A 24985-nucleotide genomic window follows, 5' to 3' on the forward strand; every position below is an offset into this window, starting at 1 on the left:
ATTTTAATGGTCATACATTATGTGTAACAAGGGGGAACACGCTTGTACCTCCCAAGTACCTCAGGCAATGGGGAAGGGGAGAGGGTGGTATGCAGCTGGGAAGTTGGGATAAAAGTGAGGCTGTATCCCTCATCAAACTGAGAAAGTTTTCATTGGGCATTGGCTTAATGACCTTTCTCCCTTTACCTGGATAAAGCCAGAAAAAAAGGTAAAACCAGAAAGGCTCTTCTGTCTCCTTTGTGGACACTGACCTCCAGAGATGTGACTTTTCCTCACAATACCCTTCAGTACCTTGGCAGGTACTAAGGCAGAGCCATTATTTGGCATTTTTTCACAGCTGACTTTCATAGCACTTTTCTTGCATTCAGACTTTGTGACTTGTTTTCCTAGGAGGTAGAAAAGCTGGTAACATACCAGGCAGAGAAAAGGGCATCTGCTTTTCTGTATGTGGGACTTCAAGGACTGTGTTTGAACTTGGTTTGGAGCAAAAACCCTGTTTCCAAATCCTTGGAAACACTGAGTCATTTCGTTTTGTGTGTAATACTAATTCTTTTGTTTATGAGCTGTATCTAAAATAGTATTGATCATCTGTTTACCAAAGTTTAGGTAGGGAAGATTTATCAGGGCACCTGCTGCTGTGTTCTTGGTGTAGATTTGTCCAACTTGTAAAAAAACTCTAGCGAAAGAGTCTCCCAAATGTTCTGTCTCACTGCTGTTTCCTCCTTAACCCAAAAACTCCTCCACAAACTGACCTGAAATGATTTTGCTGCAAATTAAGTTGCCTTCCCCTCTGTCCTCCCCTAATCAGGGAACATGGTGGTTCAGCATCTGGTTTGCACTTTGCTCATGTTGTCCTGCTCTCTTCTGCTTTGGAGAAAAAAAATCAACTTCCTGCAGAACTAGTAGCTGCTACTTTCTTGGCAACAGCTTGTTGTATAGCTGCTCCTCAGTTTGTGGCTTTCTATGATTTCTGATTTTTTTTTTAGTAACACTGCTGCCCTGTCAGCTACTCCTTACTGCAAAATTGCTTTCTCCTGCCGAAGAGGAATGCTTTTGACAATTTTATTGGATTGTATTTTTGTGTTGCTCTGCCAATTTGGAAAACTGGTGCAATTTTTTATACTCTAATTGTGTTTTTGAACATCCTTGTAATCATTCCTCCTTGGGTATAATCCACAGAGGGTCGTTTTTCAGGTGAGCAAATTGTTTAAAATGCTGAATAAAGCTGCTAACCTGACACATTCCTGCAAAGCAGCAGCGTTTGCTGTCCTGCTGGGTGGTCAAGTGCTCTTTAAGACTTCTTTTTTTCAGATAGCTGCAATACCCATCTCAGTGATTAATTTGTATTTCCTCAAGCTGATTAGAAGGATGTTGCCTCATATGTTAGGTCTGTCCTAAAGGGAAACTGGACTTGTTTGGTACAAGCTGTTCTTGATGGTTGGTAAAAACCCAAGGAAGGGATTAAAAACCAAAACTGTTTACTTTGGTCCAGAGTTACTCTAGGGAGAAAAGCTGGGCAAATGGACCAATAATTCCTTGGATGCTTCATTTCTGAGGACAACATGATGTTTGTCCTTCAGTTTTTAAAGACTTCTCCTGTTTTCTACAGACCTCAAAGAAAACTGCCCACATTTCAGGTTGCATCAAGTGTTTAGATCGTTACATGCTGCAAGATGTAACTTGCAGCACTTTAGCTGATTGTTCTCCAGCCTGTTTATTTGAATGTATTTGCTTGGAGCTTGTTCTGATCTTTCCTATCTGGTCTTGAGCCTGCACTTTGTCTTCCTTTAGCCTGCAGGGTATCCAAAGACTGTCTTCCAGTCTGTTTTATCCCCTGTCAGTCAAGACTTGGTTCAGCCTGTTGCCTTCATGCCCTCAGCCATGTCACAAGCCTCCGTTCAACACCCCATTCCCAGTGGGGTGAGGGCTGGAGGGCAGAGAAAGGGCAGGGCTTGGGGCAAATGCAAGTCATCAGCTCTCAGCGAGATAGTGACCACAGATTACAACAGACAAGAACAGGTTCTATTGTTAACTGCCTGGCCAGGCTTTACCTTTGTCCTCATTTCTCTACCAAATATGGTACAAGTGCGGGGTGGGGCTGAGGGGAGGCAGAGCCCTGCTAGTGTGCTCCTCAACCCATTTCCAACATGCAGTTTCCCCTGCCCAGAGTGCTCTCAAAGGTGGTTCAGTGTCACTCCTAAATAGTTCACTACCTTCTTCCTGTTTTTCTGCAGAAGTCAGGCAGCACAGTGTTGAAAGCCATGAGAAGCTGCAATTGGTGGCACATATTTTGACAGAACCTCGGCCCTCTCCACATGACTGTGGAGAAGATTCTTGGAAAAGTGAAACAACTTTCAAGACGCAAAAAGAAAATGGAAAGAAACGATCCAAGATGTTTACATATATTAATTTATTTATACTCTTTACTTTTCAGTGTTGCACTAGTTCTACATCCCATTAATTCAAAATCGCTCTTTCTTTACATGATCTATGACTTAGCAACTATTATACACTCAAAAGTACCATTAGCTACACACCGTCTGCCTGCCTCTGCAATTAATGCTGGAAACATAAGAAAAATGCAAATATAAGGTTTTAGAGTATGGTTCTTTGGTAAGGTACAAATTCTGCAGTTAAGGAATGTGATTCCATAGTATTTCGCCCTCAGCAGTGACAATACACAGCAGCAAGAAAGGCAATTCCTGTGACATTTTTCAGGAGTAAAGAGTCCGTATCTTGGCTTAACATGGCAAAACAGGTGCTTTCTTTGCAGGGAGCACCTTTGCTCCAGTGCAACAGTGCTGGCTTGGCAGGGAGGAGGGAGACAGGCACAGTGGAACTACACAGTAACACTGCAGCACTTCAACTGAACTCGAGGGATTAAGTTCAGTGTTACTTAGATGGTGCCTCTGTGGATTGATCCAGAGTAGTAAAATTAAAAGTCTCCTACAGGCATTGGATATTCTCCAGCTACACACAGAAAGCCTGTGCTTCTAACCTTGGCACCCCATTCTGCAAGAGTAAACATCTCTCCTTCACAGCTTTTCAAACAACACTTGTGGAAAAATAAAATTATATCCTTTAACATTTTAAGTATGTTGTCTATATTCCACACCGTTCTGATATTCTTTTAGAGTTAGGAAGTCCTAACATACAGGGTGAAATGATTAATGCTATGTATTACAGGTGTACTAAGCAGTGCAATGCCACAAACAGCCTTTGCTGCATTTCTGGGGAGGTGGCTGGAACAACTCAACAGGGTGGCTCTGTGACAGCATTAGCCACATCAGTCCTTTTGTACAAGGATAATTACTTCAAATTGCTTTGGAAATAATGGTTTCATTAAAATTAGACTTCGACCTGAAGTATATCTAAATAAAAAACACTGGCTGACACAGTCAGCATTGGCTCAGTTTGGAACATGAAGTGCTGGTGCATCTCCAGAGCAATGGTCTCTCAACTTCACATACCCATCAGCAACCCCATTACACAAATAACACTGCAAGCAACACCCTGCTCTTCTAGGGTTGGTATGTCTTCATTTTGCCTTTTGTGGGTACTCTGAAAGGTATTAGTTGACAAACATTGCTCTAGAGCTAATACTAAGGGTCCATACAAAATAGATACATACAATACATAGTCACATTTAATTTTTACTCCTTATTCTCCTTAATACATTTTTAAACTGTAAACTATACTAGAAACAGAATACTTTTTTCCTTTTCATTTTTTTTTAATTTGAAGTTGCCTATGAACTTATATATAATAAAATCAATTATGGGTCTCCTTCAAAGTACCATTAACTGAAGATAGGGCACAGACTTGAAGGCAAAGTCCACTGTCGTCAGGGCAGACAAGTAAGCTACTGGTTCACAGAGATAATCCCCAATCACCAACAGGCTGCAAAAATATGCCTAGAAGTTTTCCACAAAAGAATATGTCTGTTCCTATAAATGAACTCTGTGGGCTTTGGTCAATAATGGTACAATTGAACTGGCAAGCCTCCATAATGCAATTATTTCTTCTTAAAGAAATGAATGAGACCAGCATTTCAAATGGACAAGTAGTCAACTGCCAATAAACTCCTGCTTGAGAATAATTTCCAGTTCTGGATGAGAACTGAGGCTGTTTAACATGGGAGGAAAAAGTGCTACTTGATTCTGAACTCAGCAGGAGTCAGCTGCTACCCAGTACACAGGCAAAAAAGAATTTTACAGAGTCTCTTGCTCTTGTGGAAGTAGCAGCTTCTTGCAGGTGCTGAACTCCTTCATGTACTCAGAATACAGCTATAAGTGGTGTGACAAACTGTGCATACTGCCATGTTTACCACTCCTTAAAGACAGTTTTTCTCTTGGAAAGCTAGAAGCAAGTTCCAGTAAAAAAAAAATTTGTTTTAACGAATATCTCGTTACTTTTTTATTAATGAATAAAACATGTTAAAAGTGTTTGGGTGCTATACTCACTACCCAACACTATGTACAAAAGCAGACATATAAAAAAAAACCAGGAGCTGCCCTTGCTAAGGCAAAAAGAGCAAAGTAGTTTCTTGCATTACGGTACTAAAGGCACCATTGTTTCAAGACTGAAAAATAAAGGCAACAATTGTCCTTGCCAGTTCCATGGATGACCATTACAACTGCCCCAAGAATCATAACTTTATATTTGTGCCTGCTAGTTCTAGAAAAGTGCAATGTGTACAGGGTACACGTTCAAGTTACAGAAATTTTATTTCCCTTCTTTTGAACAATATAAATTTGAAAAATAAATTATTAAATTATACTGGATCCAGCACACCTGGTTCCTCTGTCTCGTAGATTTTGGTCAGAAAGACTTCCACCTTGTCATCACCCAGGTGACAGATGTCCAAGATGCAGACAACATGTTTGCCATCGAGATCCTTTGCTGCTTTTACAGTTTCATCTAAAAGTTAAGAAAGGGTGTTTTTAAAAGGTATTTACTGTACACTGCATATACAATAAAGAGGTATACTGAATTGATACTGTTTGCCATACAGTAATATATGTATGTTCAACCTCCTTTCAGTGAAAAATTTTATTAGTAAATTCAGTCACTAGAAATGATAGTATCAGAATTAGATATGAAAAAGCTGATATATGGATTGCTTAACCACCAGTGATCTCAGATTTCATAGCGCTATTGAAGGAAAAGTAATGATGTATTTAAATAAAATCAGGTCTGTATATTCTATATAACCATGCAGGAAAACACAATGTTTATCTAGCATTTTGCAATATAACACACATCAGTAATGCTAATCATATTTGTTCTGATGTGCTAGTAATTAGAAGCATAATCTGAAGTAATTCAATAGCAGGCAAATACTTCAGCACATAGGAACTGTAGGTTGTGTTAGAAGAGCTGTTCAAAGTGTCATCACTTAAATGAACTGACTGATTGACAGTCAACAAATGATTGACAGTTACTCCATTTTATTTCAAAGCACACACTGACTTCCATCTATACCAGTATAACTGTGCATGAACAAATAACTGCCAACACTATCTAGCTCACTTAGGAGTTTGTGGATTGGGTATTAAAATACTCTCTTCAGAGTATGAGAACAGCTCCAGTAAAAACTGCTTTGAAAGTTCAGTTACATCTATTTACTAAAGGTGGTGACATAGAATTCATGTCTCTTTCCCTGAAGAGGTGAGCAATGTCTGACCTACACCAGAGATTTCTACACAGAATTACCTCTTGCACTGAAAAATAAAACAAGAAATGATAAATGAATAATGCCAGCAAAAGCCAGTCTCACCTGAAAGAGAAAACATGTCACAAGGCCTTCCACTGCTAGTGGCCTTCTGCTGATGTGCAGAGATGCAGCTCATACAAGACAATAATGTGTCATTTTGAATCTCTTCCAGTTGAAATAAGTGGGGATCTTCAGGACAAAACAGTGGGAGAAATGCAACATCTATTGCTACATCGTGGTTTATACCTGTTGAAGAAAAATATTTCAGTTAGCAGAAAACTTCATGTTCAGCCCATTAGCAACTTCATGCACCATTTCTTTTTTTTTAAACACACCATTGCACTGATTTTTATTTACATGTTCTTTGACCATTTATTAATGACTAACATCTAAAATATGTTTATATTATACACAACCACATTCAAACTGATATGAGGTTATAACACACTATGGTTTAAGGGTAACAATGCTGTTAGCTCAGAAAATATTAAACCAACACTAAATATTAAACCTGCAAGGGCAGAGAAATTAATTTTACAACCAGTACATCTATGCAGTGTGCAGTATAGAGTTGCTTTCATCTTGAATATCAAATTGTCAGTCCCAGGATTCTAATGACTGTAAATATTCAAACACCTTCTCTGCAAATCTCCATTAGCAAATAACGGAAACTTTTAAATTATGGGAACTTAACACAAGCAATGTTAAGCAAGGCAATTTCCCTCTCCTTTTAATGGAAAGACAAAATCAAACAAATTAATAACCTACAATAATGGTAGCAAACAGATACACATCGACTTGCCTATTTATATTTTAACAACTAAAGATGAATAAACAGATACTTCCTGTTAGCCAGAAGCAGCAGAGGGCAGTTAATGAGTATGGCTAAAATACAGCCCTTCCTTTTTTCACCCTGGAAGGGAGGCACTTTAAGAGCAACACAAGAACCAGCTCAACAAAGCTGAAAAGAAGCATTTATGGTTGTTCTTTTCCCTTAAAGAACACTGACTCATTCCTGATGAACACCTCTCCATTAGGGAAGTCGGCTGACAAGTGCAATTGAATAATCTACCTGATTATGTCAGAGTGGTCGAACTACTGAACAGGACCTACTTCTAACTGAAATAATCAATAGCTTAAGGGCTACACACATTCTTAAAATGACGAACAGAAGCCTATACACAAAACTGAAATTATATGAAAAGTGATACTAGAAACAAAATATTCAGTAACTTCACTGAAAGGTATTTCTAATGAGAATTACAGCTTTCTAGTAAAAAACTTACCCTAAATGAGGACTCTAACAAAAATGTAAAACATCAGCAATTTTTATACTCAGAATCCACTGACTGATTTAGAGAAATCCATTCAGTTTCTGACAAACTTATATACTGCTTTTGCTTAACCTTTTCTACAGGACAAGTTACTTACCCAGAACTGTCACTTCATAGTACCCAAGGCCACTAGCACTTTTAAACTCATCGATACTTTTCTCTGCTGTGGTTTCTTTTGGCTGGTGCACTGCTGCATGAAGGTTGTACTGTTGCATAAGTAAGTCTTTGTACACATAATCAAATTTACGTGGGATACTTTCAGGGAAAATTTTGCTGTGATGCAGATATTTCATTAATTTGTCTTTCACTTGTGTCCACAGGTCACTCTGCCAGGAATCACAAGTTCTTCTAGTCTCTTCAGTTTCAGGTATATCACTCATTCCTTCTCGGTCTGTTATAAGCACAGAAAATATTTAGCTGCTTATAGGCTTACATAATTGTATCACTTCTCTGCTAGGTGAGAAATAATTTCCATTAGAACATTTCAATTATGAAGACCTGGAAGAATGCTGGAAACACAACACAAGGAATTAAACTAGAGTGGGAATGTCAGTAAATGGGTAACCTTAAAGGCCAGACTTGTAGTAAAAATACTTATTTCACTACATGAAGAGCATCATCATGGTTTGTTTCTGGAGAGCACTCAACTCATTCAATGAACAGCCAGAAACCATAAAAACAGGTTTAAAATGGGTACAAGTGAATCATAGAACTATTTACATCGGAAAAGAGATTATCTTACAGCCCAGACTGCAAACTGTTCTTCTTTCTTCTACCAAAAACAGATACCAAGAAACTAACTGCATGAAACATGAGTTTATTTTTCAATTGCAGAGAAAGAAAGAAAAAGTTAACATCAACTTTAAAAAATCTTAAATCAAACATTATTCTTATTACTGGCTTGCACATTTCATCCATTTCCTCCTCAAATCTTGTATTAGTCTAAAGTTAATATAACAACTACTTGCCATGTACCTGTGCAGTACTGCAAACTGGCTGATACAGCCTGTCCATTTTTATCTTGCACATCATCTCCATGCTGATATTCATCCAACCTAAAAAAATAAAGTTATAGTGTGTATACATATATATGTATATATTTTTAAAACCTGTTTAACCTCAAACACAATGCAGGCAAAAGTTCAAACCTTGACAGATTTATAGTGATAAAGGATACAAGCTCGAATGAATGAGCACTAGTACTGGTTTCATATCATGAGAGTTGTAATACAGCGGCTTGACACAATGAGACCCGCTCAGCTCAGGAAATTGGCTTTGCAGAGCTCAGGACAAGCCCTCCCCAGCATTCCCGAGCTTTGGGAAGCTGATGGGGAACGATTTTACACTCAAAGCCCGGTGTCTGCTGCCCTCTCCCGGGCACCTGAAGGAAATATCACGTTTGACACGGCTCAACATCGCAGGTGACCTGATGCTAAAAAAACGGTGCATCAAGTGCTGCTGCACTTTCACCCCATCACCCAGCAGCAGTCAAAAAGAAAGCACGAATGGAGCCATGTCATCACTCCAGAATCCAAAGTGATACTTTCCTGTGGATATACTGCCCTGTTACAAAAACCAGTTCAATGAAGCAAACTAGATTTTGTTATACTTTCTTTTCTTTCTTTAACCGTGATGTTTTGAATTAATGGTAAGAAACTATTCTTTACCAATCTCTAATGAATTACACAAGATATCAGGAAGGCGAAAAATTTATCAGATACTCTGCAACCAAACATGGTAAAATAAGCTCTTAGGCTCATTTATTCCTGTCTTCTTTGATCCATTCTTCTTATTATAATATGAAAACTCACCAGGATATCTGAACAAACTTAGGAAAATGATTATCTCGATTATCTTGCATCACAAACAACTGCAACACGGGTAAGACTTCGTTAAGGTACCATTAAAATTCCAGACTGCCAAACTAGTTACTAATGAAAGACTGTAACTGCAAATACACAGGGACAATATAGAGACAGTAAAAAAGGAATCAAAGATGAACATGCTGTTTAGTGGCACAGTCTGTATTTCATAAAGATTTACAGGGTTTATTTCAATTTCTCTTATTTCATACTAGAATGTATCTTGAAAACTTCACGTCAATGTTTCTTAACATACAGAATTATCTAAATATCTAGTGAAAAGATAAAAGGAAATACACTGTGGGTTTTGAGTACGAAAGTACATTTTATGAAATGCACTATCATCATGGATATCATCACTGAAGTGACCTTCTTGTGATCTCCAACTCTAGGCACAGAAGAATCCTCACTTAAGCAGCACAAACTATGCGATTACTGCCCACAAAATTAATTTTCACTTTTGAGATCTGGACTTCTCAAAAACAGACATGAAACCCCAGCACAGTGTTAGGAAAGGCTTGCTCAGAAACCAGTATGTCAAGTCAGACATGTGCCAGCTTCCCTCTTCATTACAGCAGAGGATTAAACCAAGTCATACTGCTGACGGGTGGATATTATGGAAATGGTTTTCTCCTTTTAGTATTGTCTAGTTTGGGAAGTGGACAGGCTCTGATTTAGAGCTAGTAAAGCCTCTGAATAATATGAAAATAACTTGTCATGATTTTTCCCCACTTCTTTCTCAGATCTGTAGCTGGGATGATTTCTCCCACCTGCCTGACATGTCATTCCTACGGGACTGCTTTGTGTTGGATGAGAGTACAGCCTAACTTGAGCCAGGCTTGTAAGGGAAACCTACAGGTCTATACACACAATTTATTTGCTTATTTGCCAGCCAGTACATCTGCAAGGCACCTGATATAACCCAAACCTTTCCATTTACTGCAATACGCTTTGGCTGTTGTACACCCACATCCTATTTTGCCCACACCAGCTTTAGGAGAACTTGTGCCATGCCACATTTGCTGTTCCCAGCCTGCATTCTGCAGGCCCACCTTTTCACAGACGCCCACTTGCAAAAAAAAGGCCATTATACACTATTTCTAGACACTGGTATTCACCTTTTCAGTCATTATACTTTGAAATATTGTCAATGAAAATAATGTCAATCAAAATAGATGGCAGATCAATACTTATAGAAAATACTGGGAAAATAAGCAAGTCTCGTGCTTCACATATATTTCCTTAAGCACTGGGACTGTGATAAAATTAAGAAAGAAAATAGTTGGATCTTGAAGCTATGCTCAAGCAATGCAAGGAATTGAAGTGACTCAAAAAAACAAAACACCTCACTCACTGATATGACAGGTAAAACTTGTTTTATAGACTAGTTGGAAGTCAACTTAACTGTCCTGCCACCATTATGGTAAACACATCTATCACAGCAAGTAACAGAGAAACCAAACAGCCTTCTATGATAACTTGACAAGTCTACACAAACTGATTATTGGTACCTACCAATTTCTCCCTGAAAAATTCTAATTTATGTGAAAAAGGGTTCAACATCACAGTCTAGGAAACTTTCAGTCATGCAAACTTCAAGTTGAATTTCCCCATATTATAGAATTTCCATCCCTTAGCTCTCATCAGAGGGGAAGGAGAAAAGGGTTTAGGTTATATAAACATTTAGAAGTGAAACTGCAAGGACAGAATCAATCAAACAAGTTACTTTCAAGCAGTGTGGAGTGGGAGCAGGCAGTGCACCAGCAGCTCCACAGTAACATGCTAAACTTACAAACATTAAAATGCTATGAAAACTACTGGGGGTTTTTTTCACTTCCACATAAAAATAAGCCTTTCTGAAATTCCCAATGTTTTCCCATTCACAATCACTTCATTCACTATAAATTAAACTACTTTCGGGTATATTAAATGCTTAAAAGTACCTTTATGTGGAAGATCTTTACTAGAAAGGCTATAAATATTAGCAAAACTATTAAATTAACCAGTTTCCTTGTTCTTTCTGAAACCCTTAATAATCAGGTAAGTTACCAAAGAAATGCGGGAACTGAGGCTGTCAATAAAAAAAACTCAAAATAAGTTTTTACTGCTTAAAAAAGAAATTAAAAATGCAACCACATGCTGAGAACAAAACAGAAAAAACCTTGATGCTAAATAGTCTAAGCTAGAATATGTACTTAAAAAGGTCTCTCCACTGTTGAACTTGATGATCCTTGTGGGTCCCTTCCAACTCAGAATATTCTGTGCAATGTGTGAAGTTTATTAAAACTAGTGTTGTTATTTCATTAACATATGAAAATATTTCAGTGAGAGCTTACATTCTGCTGCATCTAAGCAACAGAACAGAAAACAATGCAATTTTAAGGTAAGTCAGCTAACTTTCTATTTTTCTTTTGCAATTTGGAGAATTCAGCACAACTTCATAGTTAGTTACAGAAATACACAAGTTACCTTTTAATTATATAGAGTGAAACAGCTTTCCATAATCCAACACAGACTTTCTCCTCCTTTAGCTGGGGTTCTAGCATTAATGGCACAGAGAGGACACACAGGTAACAAGGAGAGCAGCAGATTGAGAAAAGCAGAGAACAAAGTAAACATGCCTTAACTTTCTGCTTCACCTACAAGAAATGGGGAGAAAACATTCTTCCACCCTCCGCCCCCAAGAAAAATGGGAACATTCCTCAGCAAGCAAAAGAAAACAGGATTCTTCACAGTCAAGAAAAACCTCCTGATTTTCCTATGGATTTGTGCCACAAGTCCCTGCAAACTCCTGCACCACCTGCAGAGATGGGATCCTAAAGCCAGGTGATGGTTTTAAATGAACCAGCTTCAAAGACAGGCAATCATTTCCCCTACAAAATGCAGTTTCTACCAAGAGGACCAGGACACAACAGACACATGTTGCTCAAAAGAGACTAATTTACTCCACAGAGAAACTTTTGCAAATCAGTTCCCAAGGAAAGGGGCATGCTTTGTAGGGGGGGTAATACTGGCAGAATGGTCAACAACTTTTGATCAACTCTCTCATTAGCATTGTTGCTCTATCCCTAGCACCATGATTCTTTTGTTTTAGGGGGAAGGAAGAGATGCTAAAAAGTAAACTAAAAAGGCAACTGAGCTGTAAACATACTCATGACACACACCCAAATCACCACTGCCAAAAGACATAACACCTTAAGTGACTGACACCAAAGTGTTCAAATACTCAAGTTGCCCACACTGTGTTTGGAACAAATTACAAGAATTTATGATCCTTAAACAAAATACACAAAGAAAAGTTACTTTTTACTCCAGACTAGCAAAAAATAAAAACACTCATTCAGTTTTCTTAATAATTTTACATTTGTGATTATTTCAATAGGTTCTAGACTTGTCAGGGCTTGGATTTGAAATTCCTACCTGGATTTCAAAAAACTCCACCTTCTCTGGATCCAAACTGAGTTCAGTAACAACTGAGTGTTGGGGAATGGAAGGAACTAAGTGGCTTCTCAGGGACTATACTTACCCCTCTGTAGCATCAAGGATAATGTATGGCTCAGCCACCACTAGCAAATCCATTAATGCTATTACATTTTCACTGTTTGCTAATTAAGCATCCCTCCCTCCTACCTCTGACTTCCCCACTTAAACTGTAATACCTCTGAAACAAAAACTACATACAGTACACTATGATGGACCTCTGTAACTATATATTCCCTTAGTAGCACTAGTAGCAATATAGAAAGATGTTTAATGACACACTCAAAATTATGTTTCACAATAGTCCAATATATTTGAAGTAGAATCAGTGCAGAGGATTGAAGAGAAAATTAATATTAAACTCTACCCTGATCTGTTCTTTCATTTCACTTCCACACTGATTCCCGACCTGTAAAATTTTCACTTCAAGTATCTTTGTTTCAATATTGCAATTATTCAACATAATTAACTTCACATGACTTACCTAAATTTTCTTCTTGCAGACCGTGTAAAATAGGGGCAAGATGATACAGGAATAACAGATGTACTTCCCCTTAAAGTAGGAAATTTACCATTATTTTAGAGTATTTATTTAAATGGAAATACACAAAGCAAGGAACATTCAAGTTTTCCTTTCAGGCAGAACTAAACTAAGACACTCAAATGCTGTAATTTTTCATACAGAACAGAATCCACTAACAAGTTTGCTGTAACGCTGCCAAGACGGAACTTCTATTCACTAGCGTTTTCTTAATCCTAAATTTTGATTCAATCCCAACTATTTCATCTCATTTTTCCTCAACGTATTCTGAATACCCAATCTCTTCACACATTATGACTTAGGGATGTGAAAAGCCAAGAATAAAAATATACCCTTTACAACATGAGAAATCCACTGCAGAAAAAATAGATGTGACTGGCCTGACTCTTGCAACATTCCATCTGTCAATATAACACCAGGCTTTCAATAGGAAGTATGGATGGGTACACTAGATTTTACACAAACATTGCAACAAAGGGCAATCTTATGCAAGCAGTTATTTTACTCCTGAATCTCATATAGTTGTGTCAGACAAATTGTCTCATTCCATTTCCTTACACTGGACTGATATCCTTTGTCTATGTCTGACTAGATGGGATACAACTGGATGAAATCCCAGTATAAGCAGAGCCATAGTACTACAAGTTATTTTGAGCCTTTAGGTTAGAACATGATCAGCATCTACCTGCCCTTCTTACAGCAAGTTACAGCTACATCCTATTACCCACAATGAAAAAATAAGGTATGTTTGAAATTCTGCATTTTCAGTGAAGAAATCTTATTTCCTCACACCACCAACTGCTGTTTGTTCCACAGCTATGTTACTAAACTACATATGGTTCAAGTATTAACAACTTTTATTTCAAATCTGTGACCTTAACAACAAAGTAGTATAATATTAATCAGAAGAAAGCACTGCAAACCTGCTTTAATCAATCCCTCATTAGCATTAATAGTATAATTGTCATCGCTCGATGCCAGTAAAAGTTTGTAGCAATTTTAAATATTAAACTATGTATGCTTTTAAAGCTTTCTTATATAATTGCTGTGGCCTGGGCTCTGAACTAATTTCTGTAAAGACTTTTTAGAAGATCCACTACGTATTTATGGAGAGAGCTTACTGTTCTGCATCTCTATTTAACCTGCGTATCTTTCTCTTGACTGAACTCTCCTTTGACAGCAGAGCTTGGTGCTGATGTTGTTCCCCAGGAGAGCCATGTGGACCCAGAAAAGACTTAACTTCTTCATTTTGAAGGCTGGTATTTTTTCCCCTCTCAACACAGTCTTCTTTGGAAACAGGAGAACTTTCAAGAGACTGAGAAGTGTCTTTCTGCAACAACAGTTAATTGTTTAAGATTTTCAGTGCACTTTAAGCTATTGCTCACAACTCAAAAATCTTCAAGTTTCAAAGTAACTTTCAAAGGAACAGAACAATTTACCCTACTTTCTGAAAGTCATCTTTTATCTAGCAAAAATTATCTTCAAATCATATTAATAAGATAAATTCTATCTCAGAAGTGACAGTGAGAGTGTTGCAGTAGTTGCCTCTCCCACATGCTACTTTACATTAGGTTATCCAGTCAAACTAGCACTGCCTAAACAGTTACAGGTTTTACAAAGGACTGCCAGAATACTTTCAGAAAAGCACTGAATCACTGCTTTTTAAAATTTTGCTCTCAAAAAGCAAATTAAGTTAATCAAGAGGCAATGTATTTAAGTTCTGAACTCAAACGCAAAATTCTCCATTCTAGTTACAATCCCAACCACTCAAGTGCTATAGCATTAACTCACACACTGTACCTGAACAAGTTCCACTCCTGAAACTTCTTCAGCTGTGTTGCTACAGCTGATGTATCTTATGGCACTAATTATTCCCTGAACAGCAATGCGCTTGTGTTCTCTGTAGTGCAAGTCCTCAATCTCTTTCCCTGTTTCACTTATGGTCTTCAAAACTGATTCAACTGCAAAAAAGAAATTTCCACAAACAAACTGTGAAGAAACAGAATACCAAAATCTCTGAATGCAAGTTAAAAAAAAAATAATAATTTGTTAATAAATATTAAATTGATTTAAACTTATGTTTTTGAAGAATTTTAAATCACAATTCATGTTTCAGGTGAAGTTTCTAATTCACTGTTTCATCCAGAATAACTATTTTTAATACTGAGTTAACAGCATATTCAGAGTAAAACTTCTGGGCATATCTGTAGCTCATGTAAACTTCTACAGTTCTCCTGAGCTAATAGTGCTGTGATACTTTTTGTAAGATGAGGATTTAACCCGTGAAACATTTAGTCACGTAAGGGAGTTTTTCCTGGAGCAAGACCGAACTGAAAAAGGCCACAAATTTTACAGACATTTGATGCATGATACCTTTATTACTTTTACAATAATCTGAAAAGTTATCTGGAGGTCGTGGAAAAGGGTAATAGCCACCAATGACAGCTTTCTTTATTTGATCATCTTCACTTTGTGATTTCATCCATTGAATGAAGTTTTTCACTTTGGTGTCCTTAGTGTATGGCTGGCCCTTGTGCCACCCTTTTAAAAGAAAAATAATCAGGTATCAAAACCAAAGCAGGTTACTGTTATCTGTTCTTATCTTGAAACTTCCCTGAACACTACACAGAAAAAACAAATTAAGAAAATCTTGACTAGAGAGTACAAAAGCTGTCTTTGCACTAGTCAACAGTTATCAAAACGAGTATCCTGAATTCCTTAACTACATTTGCATTTGACACTGAAAGTCAAACAAATATGAAGTAACTGAAGGAAATAAAACAACTAGCAAAAAATCTACTAGAATACTTTCTCACAGTAGCACACAAAACAATAAAATGATCAGAAATTGGTTTTTTAGCAGGAAAGAGCAGGTAGGTCTTTTCTATAGGGTTCAGCAAAGACTGTTACTGACAGGTAACTGGCAAAGTATGTATTCATTGTTGGCTGGTTTAAAAAGTAAGGTACGGATTAAATACCAGTTTTATCAAGTAAACTGTAATCTGGGCAGGGCTTCATCCAGCCTGTTAATTAAAACAGACCTTATGCAGTGGTTTGCTATCTCCAGCTGTAGTCCTCATTTAGGACCCATACAGATATAAAATGAACTAAAGCTAGAGTGGGGGAAAGCTTAAGTATTTAATTGGAAATTAAGCACAAATTATACTTAAGGAAAGCAAAGTAAAAAAATGAACTTCTCAAACTCTTTATTTAGGAGTAAATTAGATCATTAGAAATCTATGAACAAAACAACTAGTTTGCTAGTCCAACTAAGCACAAAACACCCTACCCAGCCTGTTAGAAAAGACCACATGTACAGAATTGGGTATGATCAGGTACTCTTTTTTGCACATATTTTTCTCTATTCCTACTTGCCAGCAGAAGGACTCAGGCTGGGTGACTGATATGTTAGGAACACTGAAGAAATGAGCTGGATTAACAAAACCAGGAAAGATACTCCAAAGAAATAAGATGAGAACCACATACTACCCCAGCAGAACTCGTTTAAGTTACCTGTAATGAATATCTGACTTTCATTTGAAGTCGTGAGGTAAATTGTGCTGGAAGGATTCCCAGTGAGGTCCCGGACTACTCTCATCTGTGTGCACACCAAGTATGTCACTGGAGGAAAGAAACACCTTCATTCTTTTCCCAATAGTTCATTGATTTTAAAATGTCAAGACTGACACACACTGTATTAATTTTATTAAGTGGTCTAAACAAGACAATTTAGTTTTTGATCCTACAAATGCTTCAGCATGTTTCGAGTCTCCGTTATAAATTATAATACGGAGATGTAATTAAATATTCAATTTAATTTCAGCATACATATTAGGACTAAAAATAAGACATTTCATCAGACAGGATATCAAAGAAACAAATAGTATTAGATGGCTCTGTTTCTTTAGGATAAAAAGCATAAAATCACGGGAAATCATGACATGTCACTGCAAAACTTCTAAATAGAGTACAAACTCACTCTTTTGTTAATATCTCAGTTAAACACTGGAATGTCATTCTTTGCCATTCCCCCAGAACACTCAAGATGAATGCAGCCATAATCTTAACAGGGTTGTGCAGCTGGTCCTGCATCATATGATATAAAAAATGCACATGACAGCAACCAACCAGCGTTAAAGGAAGAATGAGTGCTTGGAGGAGAAGAGAAAGAAGGTAAGAAGGAAAATGTAAAGCTCTTTTAAAATCCTTAATTAAGGATTCCCCAGTTTGAAATCTATTATTCTTAGCTCACATGCAATAAATAACACAGCTGGGTGTTTACTGCTATTTGGACAAAAAGCAAAGAAATTGGCTGAAAGAAATTAAGCTTTTCCACTTTCACCTCTCCCTTCATTCAATCCTCTTAAATAATTCCTGTCTATAAAAAAACCCAGATATTTATAGGACAAAAGGAATAATAGACTTGATCAGCTGCTGTCTTTCATTGCCTCTGATGTAGGAGATGTTGCCCCAGGTGCTTCACTTAAGTTTCTGTCTGAAATTAATGAGACCAGGTGAACCCCACCTATCCATCTAATTGTTCACACTAACTGACACTGCAATATGATAAGGGTTTCAAATATTTAAACCATTTTTTATTTTTAAGTTTTATCTGTTTAAGGAGATTAACCTCAAACAGAGGCATTTTTTTATTCAGTGGCAATTATGCTCAGAATTTGAAATTAGCAACGAACTAGAAAAACACCATAAGTAATTATTAGTAAGTATTATAGAGAGATGAATACTTGGGTGAATACGCTCAAACACATCTGGCTGAGAAGTTGCAAACAATTCCAGTATGAATGGTTGGTCTGAGGTGCCATCGATGGCATGTGCCCAACGATAGAGCCAGAAGTCTTCACAGTGTTCTGTATAAACAAATATTAAGAAAAATGCATAAGCATTTATTCAGAAATATAAAAATAATGTGATAAATTCTGAAAATCATATTTTATAGAAAAACCTCTTTTTCTGGCTCGTTCAGCCCTTCCTACAAATGTCACAAGACCAATGACATCACAGGAATAATTGTGCGGTAAGGCATCCAGTTCTGACCTAAAACCAAAACAGAAGAAATATGTGGGTAAGCTTTCTCAGAAACTTTGCAAAAAACATTTCCAATTAACATTCACTGTAATGCAGTGTAATTTAAGTTCCAGCTTGATAACCAACAAAATTCTGGTTTACCTTGTGATAAAGCGATATTTAACTTCAGGTAATCCCCATTCTGGCTTAACCATTTCTTCTGGAATAATGCTTATTTTAGTAGGAGGATTTCGATCATTAAGGCTAATTTCTGACAAAGAAAAAAAAAGGTAACATTTAAGGTATGAATACAAATCAGCATCATCATCAATAACAACAACAGGTGCTACAGAATAGACACAAGACCTTCTGTTTTCCTTCATGGCCATGGTGTATTTATATCATGTTAATAACTACTTGAACTGGCATCAGGTATGGAAGTCCTCATCTGCTAGTTCTGTTTTAAGTTTATTGTCTGCACATCAATTTTAAACCTTACTGGCATTTGGCAATAGAGCTAGTGTAGAAAGTACTTTGTATCTAATCAGTACTGTGGTATTAACTGCTGTTAAAATATCTGGCAGGATTGGACTTGTTAGCTCATGTAGGAAATTGGAAAGTTTAAATTACTCCGATTATAAAATTGCTTTGTTGAATTCTGTACCTGAATTCCTTACTTTATTTTGATGAAAACCTAAAGTCACAGGAATTGATTAATAATTTAGCAAACAGTGAGATAAAGTTGGAATCCTTAAGAAACTTTATCCTGGTTTCTTTATGGGTTGGTTATTATTATTATTGTTGTTGTTCTTGTTATGAGACCATAGAGTAGCACCTGGTGTTTTCTAGATGGTGAAGCCATTCTCTCTGTCTTATTTATTCTGGTTGCTTGAGTTTGGGTAAGGGATTATTCAAATAATGTACCCAGAAAAGTAATTAAATAAGTATAAATAATGTATATAGTTGTTTATAAAACTGTATCTGGCCCCTCACCCTCGTAGAGCAAAATTAGGAAGGTGCTATACTTGAAGTCAGCCCCTCTACTTAGGAATATTCTTTTGGCTGCTGCTTTATAGAAATATATTTGGAGGACAATTGTGGATTTGAATATGGTGTTTTAAGACAATACCTCAGAGAAAATTCTGCAACCCAAAACTTTCTCATGCACTACTTATCAATTGTTTCCTAATTCTGAGATTAGATGAAAGTCATATACTCAACACAGGACTACACCCTGGGATGAGTCAGGAGATAAGATCAGGCTTTTATCAGTGCCACACAAATGCAGTGATCTGTGAAATGTAAACATTGCCTGGCAGAGGAATTCAAGGTGGTGGTACTAACTATTTAAGCTCCAAAAGTTTTAGGTCCTGAAACAGCACCTCTCTGCATGTCACACAATGCTGCAGCTGCAAAGAGAGGCACACAATGCTGCAGCTGCAAAGAGAGGCACACAATGCAGAACTCACTCCAGAGCAGGGTAGGGATTGCAGCAGCACACTGCCTTGCAAGCACTCTTAGTGTGAAAAGCCCTTTCCCTTGTGGACTTGTTAACTCTCCAGGTACATTGCACAATGTTTACGGGTGAATGGTCGTTAGGAAACACTGGATAGTTGGGATTTGATGAAATGATAAATTGGAAATAAATTTTGAAAAAGGTAACAAGAAAACTTAAGCAATTCAGTGTAACTGAAACCTGAAATATTGCCCCATATTGGGCATATACAGAGATACTTAGTGAGGTATTAAGTTTCACTTGATCTGAACACAAACTGTCATCACCTTCCCTGACAAACTTCCATTCTTGGCTAAACGTTTCTGCCAACTCATCACAAATTCTTCAAACATTAAGATCTTGTTTTAATGCAAACATACATCAGGCAGAGAATACACTGCATCTAGCAGTGAAAATATTGTTTATTTTTGTGCACTGTAGCAAGTGCATTAGGAAACTGTCATGGTTAATAGGTTATACATACATCATCCTTCACTAACATGCATATTCGCTTGGTTCAAGGAAGTTATTTGAATTTTCTGAGTGCTGGCTGTCATTTTGTTCTGAGTATAAAAGCACAAAAAGGGAAGGAATTCATGTTCAGTGAAGTAGGAGATAAAAAATACCAAAGCTGACCAAATCCAGCTTGAAAAGGCCATTACTGTTATATTGCAGTACTTGTATTTCTGTAGTGTAGCTCCTTTGAGTATCTGCCACACTAAACAGCTGCAAGTAAGAAAATGCTTTTTTCATAGCCAAGGAGCATTTTTCATACACACACTCCCATGGTGATGCTCTTTCAGCACACAGCAGTCATCAATGCAACTTTTTATTCAGTGGAGCTGTGCAGTTGCTCTAGGCCTTGGGAATAGACACTAAAATCTAAAAGTCAGATCAGGTGACAATGTGCTTCAATGGCCTGGAAGAAGGTGTGAGCAGTGCACAAATAATATGTGTATTATTAATCAGGAAGTAGAATCAGATTAAAATTCAGTACCAGAGACTTGTGTTTATAATGCCACTTGCTGATATCAGAGACTTTTATTTATTTTTAAAATAAATGTTTTAACTAATTGTGGCAATAAACTTTGTAGACGTGATCCAAATATAAACAGGGAACAATAAGAACCTGGATGTTAACACACCTTTCAGAGGTGCAATTATACCTTATCCATTAGTCTCAGCAATTGAAAATTTTCTATTTTATCTCTATGAAGAACTACCTTTCCACAGCCAAAATAGGTTTCTGTAATACTTAACCAATTGTAGCAAATCTCTTCATCTGTGAATCCCCGGGTGTTGGCTGTGTTTTAAACGGGTAACTGTCTTTGATTGCATACTGTTCAAGGAGAAGGACTGTGCCAACCTTCATGCTGTTATACCACTCAGGACACAGTGAACTCCACAAAACCATTGATGTCATGCCTGAACCATCAGCAACTTCAAAATAAGCCTAGGGGAAAAAAAAAAGAGATAATATTTATTCATTTTTTATTTATCATCATCCTGGTATGTGTTTATTTTGGGTAATGAACCAGCTATTTGACTCGTGAACAATTTCTCTGATGATGACAATGGATACAGAGTATGTTCCAGAACTTGTATTGAATACTAGAGTGGAAAAAATCCCCACTTTCCGCAAAGAATTCCTCCCCAATTACCTCAGCCCAAACTGTTCCCCTCCCAGTGCTCAGTAATGGTAGGATGACACCATTTTCACTCTGTGGCTTTTGGAGGAGGTCGGGGAAATCCCAACCACAAGAAACAGCACGGAAAAGATTCTTCTTTATCGCAGAGAATGCTGCATTTAGAGCAACATTTCCAAGTATCCATGAAGGAAAAACATATTTTGGAAGCTGAGAAGTTACAGGGACATTCACTAAACGTTCCTGATCAAAAAACTATGCAAGTTTGACTTCCCAACAAAAAAAATAACGCAGAGAACAATGTACTTTGCAAACCACTATGTTATCACTGCAGTTTTTCTCACTACAAAGTTTGCTACATTTTTTTTTTCAAACTGGGCAAACACTGAATCCATAACTGAGTAGATCACTGAGCAGTAAAAAAGATTTTTAAACAGTCTTAGAATGATCTTACAACATAGCAATCCACTAAAAAGAAAACCTCAACTAAAATATATTAGGAAAGTAATTAAGAATTTTACAATAAAATAATCTATCTGGAAGTTACTTGAAAGTTGCTAAAATATATTGTCTTTTTTTTTTTGACAAGACACTCCAACTTCCAAAGCATAAAGAACAGAAACATTAAGGCTAGTCAACTATTAAAACCTCCAAATATCTGTATTTCTTCACAAAAAGCTCAACTGACCTATACTAACTGAAACACATCCACCAGTTTGTACATATGACCACTAAATGCAGCATTTCCTACTCTAAAGGGCTCAGCATTTTTTCAAGGCAGCAAATTTTTTTGCATTTTTCAATATAAAATAGCTACAACATAAATCTTAACTTTATGAACTTGTTACATGGGAAAAATTATTTTCAAATATCCTACACCTATTTGTTTGAGTGTTAACCTACGTATTTATGCCTCTTTACCTGATAAGGCATATCCATTGCTTTCTCTGGTTTCCCGTAGTACCTTAGTCTGGATTTGTGCAGGATTCTCACAAGGAGAGGATGGAAGCGCACTCTGCTTCTCCACGTCATTTCCAGATGACCAAGATTAGTCAGCTTGGACACTAAGGTCAAGGAGGGGGAGGAGAAGTGGGGGGAAAGGATCAGAAAAGAGCATTCATGACTGAACATTCAAGTTTTCAGGAGTAAAGTTTTCAGACCAGGATGTCATATGTATTTTCATAATGTTTCTAACATGAAAAAAGGCTCATTTGTTGATGCCATGCACCATTAAATCCTGTTATGAGCTATCTGCACACAGCATAGTTTTGCTTTCTATTTTTAATTGAAAGAGAGTGATGATATATTTAAAATGACACAAAAGTGTTGCCACATGACCAGAAGAGCTACTACAAAAAACAGGATTTAGCCAACGCAGGCACCACACACTTGTGCAGAAGTCCTGCTTGTACCTCCCTCCTCACCAGGCTTCATGGAATGGCCCAAGCCCCTCAATACTGAGCACATTTTGGGCGCCGGCTGCTGGATCTGAGCACCCTGTCCCGCAGACCAGACATGAGACTACTACTGGACTGGTTGTTTTTGACACCTCAGAAGACTGGGCACAAGCACCACAGCTACGGGTTATCAGTCAGTGTTTCACAGAGTTTAAAAAAAAAACCTCTCAAAGTAACACAGAGTCACAGAATGGGTTAGACTGCAAGGTATCATCTCCCAGCCATGGCCTGGGACACCTTCCACTAGAGCAGGTTGCTCCAAGTCCAGTCCAACCTGGTTTTGAACGCTCCCAGGGATGGGGTATCCACAACTTGGCAACTCTGGGCAACTTGTGCCAGTGCCCCACCACCCTCACAGGGAAGTCTTTCCCTGCTACCAAATGTTACATGAGCAAGTGAACTGTGATACAGGTGGCACAGTTTGCCAGGGATCTCGGCCCTGCTGCACAAGCCATCACAGAATCAATTAGGTGGGAAAAGACCTCTCGGATCATTGAGTCCAACCTATGACCCAACACCACCGTGTCAACTACATCATGGCACTAAGTGCCACGTCCAGTCTTTCCTTAAACACCTCCAGGGACGGTGACTCCGCTACCTCCCTGGGCAGCCCACTCCAATGTCTCATCACCCTTCCTGTGAACAAATTTTCCCTAACGTCCGACCTGAACCTCCCCTTAAGACTATGTCCCTTTGCCCTATTGTCTGGGACAAGAGCCCGACTCCCACCTGGCTACAACCTCCTGTCAGGGAGTTGTAGAGAGCAGTAAAGTCTCCCTTGAGCCTCCTCTTCTCCAGGCTAAACACCCTCACCTCCTCAAAGGACAAGAGCTCCGGACCCCTCCCCAGCTCCGCTGCCCATCGCAAACCTCCGCGCCGCCTCCTCGCTGTGGGTTCCCCAGGAGAGGGCACCTCCCGCCTTCTCCCCTCTTACCGTCCACATCCACCTGCGCCGGGGGTCTGTCGGGCATCCACACGTCTCCATAGGGATCCTCGTTGTTCCAGAGCGGCAGGTAGTGCCTGTTCTCGCCGCGGAGGGGCTGGAGCGGGCGGGTGCGGTCGGGCGGGGTGCCCGCGGTGGCGGCGGGGTCTCCCGGCCCCCCCGCCCGCTCCAGCCCCTCCAGGCAGAGGAACCCGCGGTTCAGCCGCTTCTCGTCGTAGCGGTACGAGCAGCGCGTGAGACGCAGGCGCGCGCCCGCCCGCAGGCGCGCGCGCTGCACGAGCCCGTTGAGGCGCGGCGCGAGGTGGCAGCGCTGCCGGCGCGCGCCGTCCGCGAGCGTCACGTCGTACCAGTACTGAGGGGCCGGGGGGGCGGCCGGGGGCGGAGGGGCCTGCGCCAGGTACCGCTCCACCGCCACCACCGTCACCGCCGGCGGCTCCGCGGGCGCCACGCTCAGCTGCGAGGAGCCCCGCACCTCCTCGAACACCTTCTGCAGCCAGGAGGCCCCGCCGCCCTCCGCCGCCGCCCGGCTCTCCTCGGCGCGCTCCGGGGTAGGGTCCTGCATGACAGCGTCCTGGCGGCCGCTGCAAGGCGAGAGCCGCGGCCCGGGGCGCTGCCGGGGCGGCGGTGGGGGGCGGCAGAGACGGCGACGGCCGCAGTGGTGGGTTCCTGCTGTCATAGGCCGAGCCGGGGCGCCGCCGCCATGGCGCGCGGGGCGGGGCCGCTGTGCGCGCGCGCCCTTCAAACCGCCAACGGCCGTCAACGGCGGGGGCGGGGCCCGGGCTGGGGAGGGGGAGCGGGACGGGAGCGACACCGGGACGGGAGTGGGAACGGAAACGGGAATAGGAACAGGAGAGGGAGAGCGGCTGCGCTCGGGTGCAGGGACGAAGTGGAGGCCCGGGGAAGGGGTCGGCGATGAGCGGCCGGGTATCAGCGGGAGAAGGGCGTGAGGGGGCTCCCGGTACCCGGCGGGCGTTTCCCCGGTGGTCTGGGGGCCGCGGCTGCTCCGGTGCTGGCCCGCTGCCCGCCCTGGTGTGTGCCTTGTGGCGGTGCCCGGGAGCTCGGGGCTGCCGGGGACCCCCCGCTCCCCGTTGGTAGGACAGGGGGGCCGGGCCTGGCGTCCTCCTGGGCAGCGCCTTGGTCCCAGCGTCCCTTAGGGACTTCCTGCTGCACCTGTTCCCGATTCCGTTTAAGTGGATGCACGATACTCGTCATAGCTTCTACCTCACCATCCGAGCGTGTTCCTAGTTGGAACGGAAGAGTCTCGTGCTAGCTCCTGAGATTGTATTTACCTTTTACATAGTTACAGTGTCTGAGTAATCGTCATCAACCTGCCATTAGAACACTGTTGAGTCTTTTTTCTTTGTTGTTTCCATCGTTAGAAGAAATTCTTAGCAGTGGACCCTAAGCCTGTGACCTTATTTATATAATAACTGATTCTTGTCCCACTGCAACTATCAAGATCATCCTATTCTTTATTGTACCATAA

At 39.7% G+C, this 24985-nt stretch overlaps 1 protein-coding gene across 3 annotated transcripts; it reads right to left on the reverse strand.

Annotated features, from left to right (window-relative positions):
* Window positions 1–2393: 2393 nt before the first annotated feature.
* On the reverse strand, window positions 2394–24190 carry RADX (RPA1 related single stranded DNA binding protein, X-linked). Of its 3 annotated transcripts, none has more exons than XM_032702209.1 (16): window positions 23689–24190; window positions 23491–23595; window positions 22021–22163; window positions 20714–20906; window positions 18121–18229; window positions 17897–17988; window positions 17679–17801; window positions 16447–16554; window positions 15307–15474; window positions 14734–14894; window positions 14055–14263; window positions 12877–12945; window positions 8026–8105; window positions 7148–7441; window positions 5780–5962; window positions 2394–4920 (listed from the first exon to the last, which is right to left on the reverse strand). In XM_032702209.1, the coding sequence occupies exons 1-16, from the start codon at window positions 24173–24175 to the stop codon at window positions 4775–4777; spliced, it is 2670 nt and encodes an 889-aa protein (XP_032558100.1). In that variant the 5' UTR covers window positions 24176–24190; the 3' UTR covers window positions 2394–4774. The 3 variants fall into 3 exon arrangements, with proteins under 3 accessions (XP_032558100.1, XP_032558099.1, XP_032558098.1); XM_032702208.1 differs by having other exon boundaries at window positions 23491–23602; window positions 23687–24190; XM_032702207.1 differs by having other exon boundaries at window positions 23491–24190.
* Between the last annotated feature and the right edge of the window lie 795 nt (window positions 24191–24985).

This window comes from Chiroxiphia lanceolata, chromosome 14 (assembly GCF_009829145.1).
Source record: "Chiroxiphia lanceolata isolate bChiLan1 chromosome 14, bChiLan1.pri, whole genome shotgun sequence".
In the NCBI taxonomy this organism is placed as follows: Eukaryota; Metazoa; Chordata; class Aves; order Passeriformes; family Pipridae; genus Chiroxiphia; species Chiroxiphia lanceolata.